The sequence below is a fragment of the Malaclemys terrapin genome, chromosome 3 (genome assembly GCF_027887155.1).
Source record: "Malaclemys terrapin pileata isolate rMalTer1 chromosome 3, rMalTer1.hap1, whole genome shotgun sequence".
NCBI classification, from domain to species: domain Eukaryota; kingdom Metazoa; phylum Chordata; order Testudines; family Emydidae; genus Malaclemys; species Malaclemys terrapin.
In genome coordinates this window covers 86,040,919-86,057,666 of record NC_071507.1, presented here as the reverse complement: position 1 = coordinate 86,057,666, position 16,748 = coordinate 86,040,919, and the positions used below count along the sequence as shown (strand labels likewise).

Genomic DNA, 16,748 nt, shown 5'->3' with positions numbered 1-16,748 from the left:
CTGGGTATTCCTTAGTGGATTCCCTGTGGGGTTGGCCAGAGACAATGTACACCATCTCAGCCAGATGCCAAACTTTTCCATTCAAACCTCTGAATTTTGAGTTCCTCTAGTGGGCTTTCCTTTCTGGGGATGAGGGTGGGGGTGATATGTGCATAGAGGGCCTTTCCATGATTGAGACCCCGGAGGATGACTTGGCCTTAAATTAGGAATTCAGGGTCTGGGATTAGAAGCTCTTCACTTTCCTTTGCTGATATAATACATAATCAGATAACCAAAAGCTTCTCCACATCATCTCCAGTGCCACAAGTATGAAATATACAGGATACTAACCCTCAGGAGTGAAATCCTGGTCCCCAGTGAAGTCAATAGGAGTTCTGCTATTGACTCCAACAGGTCAGAATTTCACTGCAGAGGTGTTTGCCAGAGATGTTTAAACTTAAGAAATGGGGTGTCCAAGTCTGCAAGCTCATCATCATTCACCCTCACTTACAAAACTGCCACAACTCTTGGGTATATATATTTCATGTGTGCTTCGCTTACAAAAAAATCCTTCATAGATTGGTAGGACACTGAAACATGACCAGAAGGGAGAGCAGTGCAGCTGTTGAAGGTGAAGAATATGTTGTCAGCAAAAGAACTGCATCAGAATCTGCTTCTGAAAATAAGGCTTTGTTCTGTGATCACTGGTCTTCCAATCTGAATGGCTCCATTACGCAAACTGCAGTGGATCGCATCCTGAGGGTCTTCTCTCTCTGATCCTTCAGCCAGATGGGAACATCAAAGCTGGTCAGCAAGTTTCCTCAGTCCCACCAGTCCTGCTGAAAAACTGGGCTGGCCTATGATTTGCCAAATGAGCACAGGGCTATAGGGCTGCCAATATAAGGGTCACCAAAGCTCTCACTTGTGTTGCTTGTATTTAAGGCTAGCTCACTGTGTGTTTGTGTATAACACTGAGCATCCAAGAAGCTTGGGGTAGGAAGAGAATGACTAGTTATTTTTCTGATTCAACTTTTGTATATAATTCTATAGGTGTGAATGGCATTTATGCAGTGTGGAGGCATAGACCCTATGGAGAGCTTGACATGGTCAGAGTGTGGCAGATGGCAGGGGAGGGAAGGCATGCATAGATACGACATAGTGTTGCCAAGATGTCACTGTGAAAACCATGTTAGTAGTACCAAAGATTGTTTTCTTTCTCTTTTTTCTTTTTCAATTAATTTTTATGAGTAAAGGATCAGGAATAAAATAATATTTAAACTTTGTTTATAATTGAAAATCAATGTGCTGGAAAGCAACATGTCAAAGAAGGAAATGACAATTTTACTGTTAAACAGAATTCTATCAGTTTAACAAAAACGATAACAGTACCTCTTCTAAATCTAATTAAGAGGCCTGCTCTCCTTGAACATAATGAGTAACATTCTATTTTAAGGACTCAGTGGAAAGTTCTAAGGAGACCTTGAGAGTTTGCTAGTAGAAAACATTAATCATACAGTCGAAGGAAGACCTAATAAAAGGCATTCTGTATGGAAGGTACAAACACATGTGGAATCAAATATCAAGCCTTCATTTTGCGATAAGACAATTTGTATTCTAAAAATAACATGTACTTCACTAGTTAGTATCATTTATGCCATAGACATGTTAGGAAAGGAGGATCTCATAACCAAGACCATTGAAATTAATACATAGACTCAGCATTTAAGGTAAAGAATGAGTTGTGGCTGTCTATATAGAACTTACTAAATGCTTCTAAAATGTCCTGTTCTAACATATTCAGGGGTTTGTTAAGACCTGCAAGGGACTCTTCAGAGACGGTATCTACTCTGATTGTTTGAAAGTTTGGGGCTGGAACACAGATGGGAACTTTTATCTTACTCCTCTATCATCCGTTACTCGTAGGGCTTGTCTATACTTACACGCTGGTTCGGCGGCAGGCAATCGAACTTCTCGGCTCGATTTATCGTGTCTTGTCTGGACGTGATAAATCGAACCCAGAAATGCTCCCCGTCGACTCCGGTAATCCTGCTCGGCGCGAGGAGTACACGGAGTCGACGGGGGAGCCTGCCTGCCGCGTCTGGACCGTGGTAAGTTCGAACTAAGGTACGTTGACTTCAGCTATGTTATTCACGTAGCTGAAGTTGCGTACCTTAGTTCGAATTGGGGGGTTAGTGTACACCAGGCCTAAGTTTCATGTCCGTGCTGCCCTTTATGCCAGAAGCATACATACTGTCCCCATCCAACAAACTCCCCAGTCTTTCTTACTCTTCTAAATCCTTCCTTAAAATCCACCTTTTCACGTCCTTGTTCTTCCATTCTACTCATTATCAGACTCTCACCCTCCTTCTGCTGAGCTGCTGTCCTGGGTCTTATGTTTTCTTTGTCCTATTTAAACTTCTTTTTTTTTTTCCCCAGGAGATGGAATGCAACCTATCTAGAATTGCAAATACCTTGTAAATTAAATGTTACACAAATGTTTTTAATAAATAATAATGTTGGATTTTACACAGAGAATGATCACAGTCTAATCTGTTGCTTATCCATCTTCGTGCCAGAGCGAGAGAACTAGGGCAGTTTTAAGACTTTTGGGGTTTCTTCTAAGGGAAACAAAGTCCACTAGAACTTTAAATCACCAGTGTATTTCCCGCTTCCAAACCTTCTTTCTCAGCTCACTGCCAAAAACAGATCCCCTCCTTTTTGAAAGGAAAAATATTTTCTAGTGTCAAACTCTATCTTCTCTAATAGTGGTGTGCCTTCTAACTTGACATCCAGCGTCAGATGAAGGAGGAGATTCCCCTAGAACAGCCATAATTGCCAATTAAAATACAATTTCCTACGCCTACTGCATCTGAAAAATGGAAGGAGAGTATTATACGAGCCACAAGCCTTCCTCTTCCTTCTACAAGCAGATTTACCACTGCCTTGGCAGAAGGATGGTAACAATATATAAAAAGGTTATAAGAAATAGTTCTGAAATTAGTTGGTTACCAGTCCAGTTCTTAGTGAACACATATCTACAACAGAAAAACCACCACAACCACCACATTTGGCCCTCCTCATTGGCCATCTTAGCAGAAAGGCACTGCACTACCATACGTATGTTGGAAAAACTGGAGGATATATTCTGAGAAGAAAAATAAAATGACTGAGGGACTGGAAGGATTGATTCATAAGAAGAGATTAAGGGCCTGATCCAGAGTCCATGGACATCAATGGAAGCATCCCCTATAAGGACCATGAAAGAATGGGGACATTCCTTGGTAGCATCTTGTGCTGACTGTATACAAATGTTAACAAAAATTGAAGATAAAGATTAAATGTGACCATGAATGCCAGGTTAAGTGAAAGCTTCTCTTATAAATGAGATGCTGTCTAGCATTTTGATTATTAAAAACAAAAGAAAATAAAACAACTACTTTGTTCACTAGACTAAACAATTACATTCCTAAGATTTATGTATACTAGAAGGCAGCATACACAGAAATTAGCACAGAGGATTAGGAGTCAGGACCCCACTAGAATTCCATGCCCATTTTGCCCCTGACTTGCTAGGTAACCTTGAGAAAGTCATTATTTAGTTTCCATTTGTCCCAGTTTATCCATCTATAACATGGAAGTGTTGTGAAACTTAGTTAATGTTTGTAAACTGCTTAAAGAGTCTCCATTGAAAGGTGAGCACAAAACATTATTATACTTTCAACACCTTGGGAGCACCCATATTTCTTCATAAATGCACTAACAATAAATTCGGAATTACAAGAAGAAAATTATTATTCTGCTGTAACAGTTAGCAAGTTCAAAATGCATATTTTTGGTTCATAGAATACACCTATGTACACAGGTACAAGACTGCAAATCAGACTTTATGTATTGATTGTTCTACTTTGCTAACAAAAATGTGAGATGAAGAACATTTTCCCTGCATTCAGCTATAAATTTCTGCAGGAGCAGAGCTCCTATTACCTTTTTTCAAGTTATGTTATAGTGATCAGATGCATGCAAAAACATAGAAAGAATGAAGTGTGGAAGAAAGATGGTCTTGTAGTTAAGGCACTGGACTGGGCCTCAGAAGATCTGTGTTTAATTCCTTGCTCTGCCAGAGACTTCCTGTGTGACCTTGGGCAAATCATCTAATCTCTCTAAGTTCCCCATCCGTAAAATGCAACATAGGAATTGCCACACTGGATCAGCTTCATGATTCAGCTGGTCCAGTATCCTCTCTTCAACTGCAGTTGGTACCAGATGTTTCAGAGGAAGGTGAAATTAACCCCACCGTAAACAGCTGTGGGAGAGTTTACCCAATAGTAACTTCCTATTCTAATCCATAATAGTTAAAAACTGGTTTAATCCTTGAAGCATGAGGTTTTGTATCCCTTCCAAAACTGATTATCTTTTTTAGCATTCGCAGTTATGAAAACTGGATATTCTTGTAATTTATATAAACATTCAATATCTCTGAATCTTGCTCACTTCTTAGCCTCAGTGACATCCAGTGACAATGAGTTCCAGGGTCTAAATGTTGAATGGAAAAATATTAAATGGGGATAACAATACTTCTTTTCTCCTTCCTTTGCTTGTCTTGTCTATTTTAATTGCAAACTTTTCAAGGCAGGAACTATCTTTTACCATGTGTATATACAGTGTGTAGCACAAAGTCTTGATCAAGGTGATACACATATATAAAAGTTTTGATACTTCAAATTGTAAGGGCAAAGACCCAAGATCCTCCAACAGGCTATGGAGAAAGTAACTGTAATGCTCTGTAAAAAGTAACAGAGGGTCCTGTGGCACCTTTAAGACTAACAGAAGTATTGGGAGCATAAGCTTTCGTGGGTAAGAACCTCACTTCTTCAGATGCAAGATGTCTTGCAACTGAAGTTCTTACCCACGAAAGCTTATGCTCCCAATACTTCTGTTAGTCTTAAAGGTGCCACAGGACCCTCTGTTACTTTTTACAGATTCAGACTAACACGGCTACCCCTCTGATACTTGTAATGCTCTGGTCTCCGTTACATCAGCGACTCAACAAAATAATGATTAATATACTGGAATGAGTGCTACAACTGAAGAGTAGAAGCTGAAGAACAGAAAATGCTTGTTTCATATGTAGTCATATTGTTGCAGCACTAACTATTTCAACCAGAAGGTTTGTCGTCAGAAAATATCAGACGGACAGACAGACCCTGTCATATTTGTCTAAAAATGGAAAACAATTAAAATCATAATGATTTTGCATTACTAGAAATATTGGGGCCTTCCTAAACTTGGCACTGCACTAGGGTATAATGTCCCTCTGACCTTTTCTCCTCATAGGGATCTGCAACCTATGTCTAAGGGGTCTGCAAAAGGTTGTAATTACATAGAACAGTGGTTTTCAACCTGTGGTCTGCGGACCCCTGGAGGGTCTACAGACTATGTCTAAGATTTCCAATGGGGTCTACACTTCCATTCAAAAATTTGTAGGGATCCGTAAATGAAAAAAAGTTAAAAACCACTGTTCTACATAGTTAAGTGTACATGTGTAGTCACTAAAGCTGCCAGGTGAGCTCCATGGAAAATGTCACATCAAATGTGAAATATTGCAGTGCCAAGCCTGGCCCATGTTTACTAATGCAGTGATTTGGTGAAATAAAGCTTAAAAACAAATCACTGATGAAAAATAATCTAAATAGCCTTTCATTCCTGCCAAGTTAGAGATGGGCTTGAACTAAACCCCATGATCCAAATATCCTTGATTTATGGTAAAGTGCAGATATCCATCTAAACTTTGTTCTTGGGCCTGAGTCAAAGGTTGACCTGTAAAAAAAGAAGGTAGATGTGCTCTTCCAAACTCTACTCATTGCAGATGCCAAAAGGAGAGGCTGCACTCAGCAGATTGTGCATATGTTCAAAGTTCGATCAGACACGGTCTCTGAGCCTCTTGGGTTTAGTTTCACCTTAGTGGGATTCAGATGCACCCAGAGGCTTTGCCAGCCTCCTTGGGCTCAGTTCTCTCTAAGGGTACTTCTACACTGCACAAAGGTGTTAGCCTGACCCCTCCCCCCCATATAAAAAAAAAACCCTGTGACCCAGCTTTAAGTTCAGGATATCTTACCCTGCTGGGGGAGCAGGTTAGACTTCAGTCTGGAACCTGCCCCTCTGCAGTGAGAACGTGACTAAAATCATTCAAGTTCTGACAGTCCTCCAGTATCTTTCCCAGATTGGACAATTGACAATGAACTGGGAAAGAACTATGGAATATGCCCATAGACACACATTGGCAGACACAGTGGGGGCACTCATGTCCGGGCTAAGCTTACCTGGCTGCTCAGACCCAGGGACCAGTCAGGGGTTATTTAGGTGTGCAATGTAGACATAGCCTGGGTGGAGTGTGAAATGTCCCCTTAGGCTCCCTGGGTTTTGGCTCCTTTTTGATTGGGAAAAATAATTAGTAGGGGTACGCTCCCTCTTGTTGCCTGGTAACAAAATGAGCTGTTACTTGCAATGAAATAGTTAACAATGTAGACATTTAAAATATCATCACTGGCATCTGAATTAACATCCCTTTGAGATAAATGGGGCAAAACACACTTCTGAGCTATCTTTTCAGACACTCCACAAATTCAGGCAGATATTGCTGCTTCACATATACTTGGTTTGTGTTTTCAAGATTTTTTTTTTTTTTTTTGCAATCATAACAGCTAGAGGTTTACTTTTCTAAAATGGAAGCTGAGATTCTGTAGAACAAGAAGGCTGCCAGGAGAGGTGCCAGTATGCCATACCACTGTAAAGCAGTCCATCAAGTCCAGTATGCAGTACTTGCAAGAAAGTCTTTGCACACAGTGATATAAATAGATCTTATTTAGAAGCTGCAGCTTCCATTTACGTGAATAGCTTTTAGTTGTGAGTTCCATCCTGGGAGTTTAATTAATAACCTCTGCCACTTGCATAATAAAGGTTCCATCACTAAGCAAGAGCAGCTTCTATTGAAAGCTACATGGAAAAGGCACAGCTACTTAAACAATTGCTATTACTAATGCAGAGCATTTTCTAGATAGTACATAGTAATCTCTCTCTATATATATATATATACAGGATACCAAACCATGATAATTGGTGTAAAAATGGTATGTATTTCTATTTCTGAAGTTGCATTATTATACTTAATTCCGAGACTCAACATCAGTTTTTCATATTTGGATTTCATTTGCATGGTTTCAAGGTGTCAAGTATACATTCAAGGCATCTACAATTTATCTTCCTACACATTCTTCTGAATTGTCTTAAGTTGGTTCATTATCCTCAAGTGACAAGAATTTCTTCAGTAACTCCCACAACTTTCTAAAAACAAAACAGGGAAAAAAAAACACAATCAGTACACTGAGTAGAAAGCACAGGGTAAAAGTGTCATAGCAAACATCTGGGACAGAATAGCAACCCCTGCATGAACTCTTCCACTGTCAGCAATAGAAAAGGAAAAAAAGGTTACTTACCTGTACAGTAACAGAGTTCTTTGAGATGTGTGGTCCCTATCTGTATTCCATTTAAGGTGTGCATGTGCTCCATGCACTGAGATGGAAGATTTTTGCTAGCAGTGTCCATTGGTCTGCGCTTGAACCCCTCTACTCCTCATGCTCTGAACTGAGCGCATAAGTGGCAGTGTGGCCTCTCCAGTTAGTTTTCTACTGTGAATGGCTGTAGGATAAGACTCCACAGGAGAGGAGCAGGAGGATGGGTAGTGGAATACAAATAGAGACCAAACATGTTGAAGAACTCCAATTACTGTAGAGATAAGGAAAGGTCACTTACCTTGTGCAGTAACTGGAGTTCTTCGAGAGTGTGGTCCCTATGGGTGCTCCACTTCTGGACATGCATGCCCCCATGCACTCTAGATCAGAGATTTTCATCAGTAGTGTCTGTGAATCTGCGCCTATGCCCTGCACATCCTTGTGCTGCTGTGCAAGGATATGCAGGGGGAAGTGGACCTGCTGCTGCTCCAGTTCCTTCTCAACCATTAAGTCCAAAGAGAAAGACTTTGAGGCAGAAGGGAAAGAAGGTGGGGACTGGAGCACTCATAGGGACAAAACTTCTTGAAGAACTCCAGTTACACCGAAAGTTGTGTTGGCTCTGAAAGCAAGTGTGAGAGAGTAGTGCTGGAAAAAGTTGTGCACTGAAGACCAGGTAGCAGATGCCTGAGATGGATGTTTTTTGGTAGGGCCGCAAAGGTTGACTGGACCTGGTAGAATAAGAAATCACCCTGGGAGGGGGATGCACCCCCAAATCATTGTAACAGGTAACAAAACCCATTTAGATAGTCTTTGAGTGGAGATCAGATCAGATTCATTCTGTGATCAAGATGAAAAGTCTAGGGCAAGCCCTAAAGTGCTTAGTCCTGTCAAGGTAAAAAGCAAGAGCTCTTCTGACACCTAGTGTATGAAGGATTGCTTCTTCTCTCACAGAGACAGGCTTGGGATAAAATACGATGATTGTCCTGATGAATGGGGAATTCTGAAGAAATTTTAGTTATGAAATGAAGATAGGGATGTAATGTCAGCTTGTCACAATAGAACACCATGCATGGTGGGTCAGCCATAAGGGCTCCCAGCTCCCCAGCCCTCCTGGCTGAGGTGATGGCTGTGAGGAACAAACAAAGATGGGAACAACTGCCCAGAGGCTCAAATAGTGGTTTGCTCAGCTTATTAAGAATGAAATTGAGGCCCCATGGTGGAGTAGGTTCTTTGACAGAAGGAAAAAGGTTGAACAGGCCATTAGCAAACCTCATGGTAGTCAGGTGAGCAAAGACTGAAAAACCTTCAATGAGGAGGTGAAAGGCTGTAAAAGCAGCCAGGTGAACTTGGATTCAGCTCAGTGACAATCCTGTGGATTTTAAATTCAGTAGGTAATTGAGAATATGTGCTAGACGAGACTCAAGAGGAGGTGCAGACTGATGGCTGCACCAAACTTGAAAATGTTTCTGCTTCTGTAGGCAGGTTTTCCTCATAGTGGATTTCCTGCTATAGAGCAGTACTATTTATACCTCTGCTGAGCAAGCCTGTTCTATGCCAGTGAACCATCTAGTAGCCAGGCCTTGAGGTAAAACACTGAGAGGCTGGGTTGGTGATGACTCTCAATTCCTGGGTAAGGAGATCCAATGTTAGAGGAAAGTGGAGAGGTGGCTGCAGAGCCAGGCAAATCAGCTCTGGGAACCATACCTGTCTTGGCACAACAGTGCTATGAGGATGGTTACTAATTTCTCCTGTTTCAGCTTGTTCAGGACCTTGCTTAGTGATGGCGTTGGAGATAAACATATAGCAATATACGAGGCCCAGAAGTGACTAGGGCATCTCCCATTGAGTTACAGCCATGCTCCCCCCAAAACAGAATCATCTGCACTTTGAATAGGATGGTATTGGAAGAGATCTGTCTCTGAGTAATCCCAGGTAAGACATATCCTTCAGAATACCTCATTGTTCAGTTCCTGCTCATGGCTGAGGCAGAAATGCCTGCTCAGGGAGTCCACTATTGTTGTCTGCAATCTTGGTAGATAAACCACAGGATCCGGTGAGATATGCACAAGTTCCATAGTTTTATGGACTCTGTGCATAAGGACGGGGTCTTGCTCCTCCTCATCGATTGATATATTACTGCTCTGTTGACCAGCATTATTCTGATGGGGTGGCTCCTGATATGGGAAGTGATGAAAGTGAAACTGCCTACTCTGAGCTCTAATATGTTGATGTAGGGTTGCCTCCTGGGGGGCCTATTGCCATGAGTTGTGAAGTCCTGAAAGCATGCACCTCAGCCTAGTAAAGAGACCTCTGTGGTGATCTTCATGGGGGGAAGCTGTGAGAATGGAACTCCCACATATACATTTTGAGGATCTTTCCATCAACTGAGGGAGCTGAGGACCCACTGAGGTATGGACAACCACTTAAGTAGACAGTTACAGGTATAGACAGTTCTCAGCCAGACTTGAAGACACTAGGAGTGTAGTCTTGCTCAGGATGTTACAAATTTATAGGCTGCCATATGGTCCAGGGCCCAGGAGTTGCAGCCGACCTCTTACTGTAGTTTTTGGGTTCTGCTGTATTATAGAAATGAAGTTGAACACAGTATTAAACCGGTGGGTGGGCAAGTATGCTCTGTGGTAATGGAGTCCAGAATAGCCCTGATGATATTCCTTGTGTGGGTATGAATACAGACTTCTCTGCGCTGAGGCAGAAGCACAAGGGATAGGGCCTTGCTGGTTGCTGCCTGCACCTCAAGAAATGAGCAACCCTTCAGAAGCCAATCATCCACGAGGGAAAAACAATTATTCCCATCTGGCTGAGATGGGCTGCGCCTGCTGATAGGACTTTGGTAAAGCGTTTTGTGGCACTAGAGAGAGTGAAGGATGGGATGTGATATTGGTAGTGGTCCCTGCCAGCCAGGAAACACAGGAAATGTGTGTGGGAGGGGTGCTTAGCTGTGTGTAAATAACTGTCCTGAAGGGATCCAGGGAAGGAATTATCACTGGTAGGGTCACTATCCTGAAACACTGAAAGCAGACAAAGGCATTCTAAGTCCCTAGATCCAGAATCAGTCTCCACCCCGTGTTTTTCTTGGGCACCAGGAAGTATTGGAAATAGAACCCTTTCTCAATGAAATCCAGACAAACAGGTTTGATTCCAAGTCTTTGCATACAATTGAAGTCAAACTAACAAGCCTGTAGCTTTCTGGATTACTTTTTTTCCCCTTTCTTAAAAACAGGAACTATATTAGTAATTCTCCAGTCATAGGGTATAGCCCCCGAGTTTAGATTAATTAACAATCCTTGCTATTGGTCTTGCAATTTCAAGTGCCAGTTCCTTTAATATTCTTGGATGGAGATTATCTGGGTCCCTTGATTTAATCTCATTAAACTGTTTGAGTTTGACTTCCACCTAAAATGTGGTAATTTCTACTTCCATATCCTCATTCCCATTAGCCACCCTGCCACTACCCCTAAGCTTTTCATTAGCCTCATTTAAAACTGAAGCAAAGTATTAGTTTAGGTGTTTGGCCATCCTAGATTATCTTTAACTTCCACCCCATCCTCAATGTTTAGCAATCCCACTTCTTCTTTCCTTGTTTTCTTTATATGCCTATAGAATCTTTTACTATTGGTTTTAATTTCCTTTGCAAGGTCCAACTCTGGCTTTTGGCGGTTCTCACTTTATCCCTACACTTTCTGACCTCCAAGAGGTAGCTTTCCTTGCTGATCCATCCCATCCTCCATTCTGTGTAGGCTTTCTGCTTTCTCTTAATCATCTGTTTGAGATGCTTGCTCATGCAGGTTGGTCTGCAACCTTTCCCTATGAATTTTTTCCCCACTTGCTTGGGATGCAGGCTTCAGATCTTTTCTGCAACTTTGACTTAAAGTAATTCCAAGCATCCTCCACATTCAGATCCTTGAGTTCTTCAGTCTAGTCCACTTCCCTAACTAATTCCCTTAATTTTTTAAAGTCTGCACTTTTGAAATCAAGGACCCTCATTGCAGATCTATTTTTGTTTATTCTACCATTTAGTTTAAACTAAATTAGCTCCTAATCCCTAGAACCAAGGTTATCCCCATAACCATATTTTCTATGAGGTCCTCACTACTCACCTGTATCAAATCTAAAATGGAATCACCTCTTTTTCACGTGGCAAGTATTTGGGGAAGAAATCAGTCAGCTATCACATCCAGGAAAATCTGGGCCCTTCCATGTTGCTGTCATCCCTACAATATCTGGTTTCACTTTCTGCACCAGTGGTTCTAGTGCCTCCATTTTATTACCCAGTCTCCTTAGCTGTTTCTGCTTGGCTTCACCCACATTCCTCACCCAATTGGGTACAGTCATTCCACTGCCAGTATCGCCTACCTGACTGTTAGTGCCAATACCAATGAAGCTATCTTTCCTCTTAACATCCATTCCCCTACCCACTGCTGTTCCTTTCTCCATTGTTGTATCCTTTCTTACTTGATTTTCCTCCCACTCAATCTTACTATCGTGTATGGAGATTATATGTGCATCTCCCAGCTGTCTTCCCCGAGTTCCTAGTTAAAGCTCTTTTAATCAGTTGTGCCAACCTTCATCCCAGAAGTCTATTTCCCTCACTGCTCAGGTGGAGTCCATCTCATGAGACCACTCCTCTGTCCATGAATATCTCCCAGTGGTCAAACATCCCAAAGCCCTCCTTATAGCATCACTGCCTGAACCATCTGTTGATCATCATAATCTTGTCTCACCTTCGTTCTCCTCCTCTAGGGACAGGGAGAAGAATCCCATTGAAGATTTATTTCCTTAACCATCTTCCCCAGCCTGGCACAGTCTCCCTTGATATGTTCCAGCAAGAATCTAGCTGTATCCTTTGTTCATCTAGCTGTATCATTTGTGAAGGACAATCAGTGGATTCTTTCCTGCTGCCATTAGGATCCTCTTCAGCCTCTGACTTAGGTGTACATCCCATATCTTAGCTCCCGGCAGCCAGTACACCCTTCTGTTCTCCACATCCAAATGGTGCCAGCACTGGTGGCCAGTGAGAGCTCGGTAACTACATTGGTACCGGAAGCCAAGACTTCAGTGGAAGATAAATTGGTTATGGAGGATAGGTTGGTACCAGCTGAAAATCCCTCTCAGCACCACTCAATGGAGCTACTTCAAAAGGTCTGAGTGGAGCCAGAAACCACATTGGTACCAGAGGTTGAATCATCATTGCAGAGTGTGGTAAGACCAGAGGGTGAATCAAATCTGGAAGGTAAGTCGATACCAGCAGGAAATGTGTCTTGGTATTCCTCAGCAAAGATGAATGAGGTTCATTTAGGGCTGAAGGTCCTCATGGGAAAGGAGCCTGAATGGTACCAGGGAGTCTGGATAGGGACTGGTCTCAAGTTGTAGTGGGGGAGGTTTAGGTTGGATATTAGGAAAAACTTTTTCACTAGGAGAGTGGTGAAGCATTGGAATGGGCTACCTAGGGAGGTGGTGGAATCTCCTTCCTTAGAGGTTTTTAAGGTCAGGCTTGACAAAGCCCTGGCTGGGATGATTTAGTTGGGGATTGGGCCTGCTTTGAGCAGGGGGTTGGACTAGATGACCTCCTGAGGTCCCTTCCAACCCTAATCTTCTATGATTCTATCATTCTATGATCCTCAGAAGTCAGAACACTGAGGGTACTGAAGACTGTACTGATGTGAGGTCCATGTGCTCAACCCAGTAGTCTACAGAAGATAGTACTGAAAACAATTTTGCCTTGGTTTTAGAAAATCCTTGTGCTCTGAAGGCACTGAGTCCAGTGCTGATGCCGATGCTGTTTCAGGAGGACTGCTCTGCTGAAGGATGTGTCTGCTATAGAAGTTTGTATCATGACAATGTTTTACAAAACCGTGCATGGAGCCTCATGCTGCAGCCCTGCAGATCCCCAGAAGAGGGACATCTCAAATTAAGCTACAGATGCGGCCTAGCTTCTAGTCAACTGGGGCCTCAAACCTTGTTGGAGAAGGGTCACTATTAGCTCATAACAAAGCAAGATGCACCCCAAACTCCATTTGAAAAGTCTTTGGGTGGAGATTATTTCCCCTCTCATACACTCAGCAAAGGAGACAAAGCGTTCAGGAGATTTCCTGAAGGGTTTTGTCCTTTGCAGGTAGAATGCCAGGGCTCAACAGTGTAATTTCCTGCCTTCTCTGGTAGCATGTGGCTTTGAATAGAAAATTGGTGAATGTATGACCTTGTTTTAAAGAAATTCTGAGATTATTTTTGAATGAATTTTGGGTGTAACCTCATGGAAACTTTATCCTTGTGGAATTCCACATTTAGGTCCACTATAAGGGCCCCCAGCTCACTTACTATTCTGGCTGAGGTGACTGCAACCAGAAAGGCAACCTTCATAGATAGATGAGCAAAGGCATATGATGCTAAAGGTCTGAATGGAGAGTTCATTAATGCCAATAGGTCATGGTTGAGGTCCCATATTGGGGTAAACATTAGTAGCGGAGGAAAGATTCTGACAAGTCCCATCAGAAACTAGTAGTAGGATGGGCAAAGACCACATGGCTGTCCACTAGAGAATGAAAGGCTCTAACAGCTGCCAAGTACTCTCAAGGAACCGAGAGACAACCCCGACATTTTTAGAAGGTGGAGGTAGTCTATAATAGTAGGGATCTCAGCATCCTCTGGGGGTATCCCAGAATGCTGGCACTGGGTAGAAAATCTTTTCCATGCTGTGTGAGATATATTTGAATGAATTGAGCAGAGGGTTGAATCTGTTTATGTGAATTTGCAGTTATAGTTTCTTAAGCAGTTGCTTATGCTGAATCTGTTGTTATATAAGTTTCAGAGTAACAGCCGTGTTAGTCTGTATCCGCAAAAAGAAGAACAGGAGTACTTGTGGCACCTTAGAGACTAACAAATTTATTAGAGCATAAGCTTTCGTGGACTACGCTGTAGTCCACGAAAGCTTATGCTCTAATAAATTTGTTAGTCTCTAAGGTGCCACAAGTACTCCTGTTCTTCTTTTTGTTGTTATATAGTGATTACTGTGTTTTTCTTCTCTCTCTGCGGTACAAGACTTAGTCAGCCATCATGGCTCAAACTATGTGTACATGAATGTGTTTCTAATCAGGGACTCGTGCTATATCTGCCATACAGAACAACTGGCGATGAGGATTTCAAAAACATTCTATGCATCAAAGTAGCAAAACAATCTCTGACATTGCTTGCAGCCCCTGGGTGGGGAGAGGAGTCTGCTATAACTGTGAATACTCCGAAGTACTAAACTAACAGCAGCAAGGTCAAATGGAAGGCTGTATTGGAAATATGGAGGCCTTCGACACTGCCATGGAGGACTGGCTCACATATAGAGAGAGGCTGGAGCAGTAGTCTGAAGTAAATGAGCTTACACCAGAAAAACATATAGCAGCATTACTGTGTGTGATAAGAGGAAAACCATCACAGTTTAATATGCAGTCTGATTGCCCCAGAGAAACCAGCAAGCAAATCCCCTTTAAAGAGATAATGCAAACTGTTCAAGAGCACTTGGCACCCAAGCCCCTGATTATAGCACAAAGGTTCAGGTTTCATAAGAGGAATCAACTTGAAGGTGAATCTATTTCTGCCTTTGTGACAAAGTTAAAAAGATTATCACCATACAGTGCTTTTAAGGATGGGCTTAACGAAGCCCTAAGCGACACATCTGTGTGTGGACTGCTTAATGAAAGCATACAGAAGAGGCTCTTAATTGAGGAAAATCTTATCTTTAAACATGCAGTAGAAATTGGAGTAATGCTGAAAACTGCAGCAAGGGATGCAATAGAATTGCATACCGCAGCTAAAACGGAAGTAGGAATGCATAAACTATCTGCAACCCAAGGCAAGATCTGGTCCACTCAGCAGACAGACATGCTATTGGTGCAGAAAAGGGTTTCAGTCTCCTTGCTGATTCAAAGATGCATATTGCAGAAGCTATAGTAAAAATGATCCTATCCAAGCTGTTTGTCACACTAAGATAAATATGGAAGAGACCAAATATGGGAATTGAAATGGACTATCAATGTACAGTCTGTAGACAGAGGCGATAGTGACACAGAGAGTGAGAATGGAGTAGCCAGCCTGGATATATGTAGTCTGATCAAAAATGACAAGTCAGCAATCTGGCTGACACCCTGGGTGGTGGGAGAAATGCTCAAACAGGTAACAGACACTGCAGCATCTCACACTTGGAATATGGAAACTTTTAAAAATAGCAGATTGAAGGGGACATTAATGTTGCTGAAAAGATAGTGCCAACTGGAGTGATGCAAGTGAGTGTGGAGTACAACAATAAGCACTGTTTATCAGACTTATGTCATTGAGAAGGGGGGACCGGCCCTGTGAAGCCATGAGTGGTTACATGATTCCTCTGAATTGAAAATCTATAAAGATGCTGCAGTCACTTTCAGAAGAGCTCACTAAAACAGTTGAACAACAGCTGGAAGCGATACATGTCAGGCATTGGGAGCCTTCAAGAAGGTCATAAACTCAAACACATGAAGGTTAAAATAATCCTAGCTGAGAAGTGCAGCCCAAGCCTGACCTGTCCCTTACAGCAATGGTCTTCAACATTTTTTCATTTGTGGATCCCTAAAAAATGTTGAATGGAGGTGAGGACCCCTTTGGAAATCTTAGACATCGTCTACGGACCCGCAGGGGTCCACGGACCGCAGATTGAAAACTACTTATCTATGGTAACAGCAACTTTTCACAGACCCCTTAGACAGTCTGAGGACCCCCAGGGGTTAACGGACCACCGGTTGAATACCACTGCCTTACTGTATCTACTTAAAGGTAGATGCTGAATTGGAACATCTGGAAAGGGAGGGCATACTTTCAAAAGTGGCCTAGAGAGCAAGTGGAGAACTCCTATCATTCCAAATGTAAAAAAACATGATGCAGTAAGGGTATGTGGAGATTTTAAGCTCATCATAAACCCTGGACTGACCATTGAAAAATGCTCCCTGCCTTGAATTGAGGACATTTTTGCTACACTGGCAGGGGCAATGATTTAGCAAAATGGGTGTGTCATAGGCCTGCCTACGAACGGAATTGAAGGAGAGTCTAAGGCAAACCTCACAATCAAAAGGGTATGTATCAGTACTACAGGCTATTGTTTGGTATTGCTTCAGCTCCTGCTATATGGCAATGGGCAATGGACCAGATTTTGTAAGCTATTCTGAGAACAGTGTGTTATTTGGATGACATTATTGTGACCAGTGGAAGTGAAGAAGAACATCTGGG

The 16,748-nt window shown here is 42.2% G+C and overlaps 1 protein-coding gene across 2 annotated transcripts in view; it reads right to left on the bottom strand.

Annotated features, from left to right (window-relative positions):
- Positions 1 to 4,952: 4,952 nt before the first annotated feature.
- Positions 4,953 to 16,748, bottom strand: part of C3H6orf118 (chromosome 3 C6orf118 homolog) — a 51,315-nt gene continuing 39,519 nt past the window's right edge. Inside the window, exon 10 of one of the 2 annotated variants that reach the window (XM_054023314.1) lies at positions 4,953 to 7,320. In XM_054023314.1, the coding sequence (XP_053879289.1) occupies positions 7,263 to 7,320 (58 nt within the window). In that variant the 3' untranslated portion in view covers positions 4,953 to 7,262. The remainder of the gene's footprint in view (positions 7,321 to 16,748) is intronic. The other variant, XM_054023315.1, reaches the window with a different exon arrangement.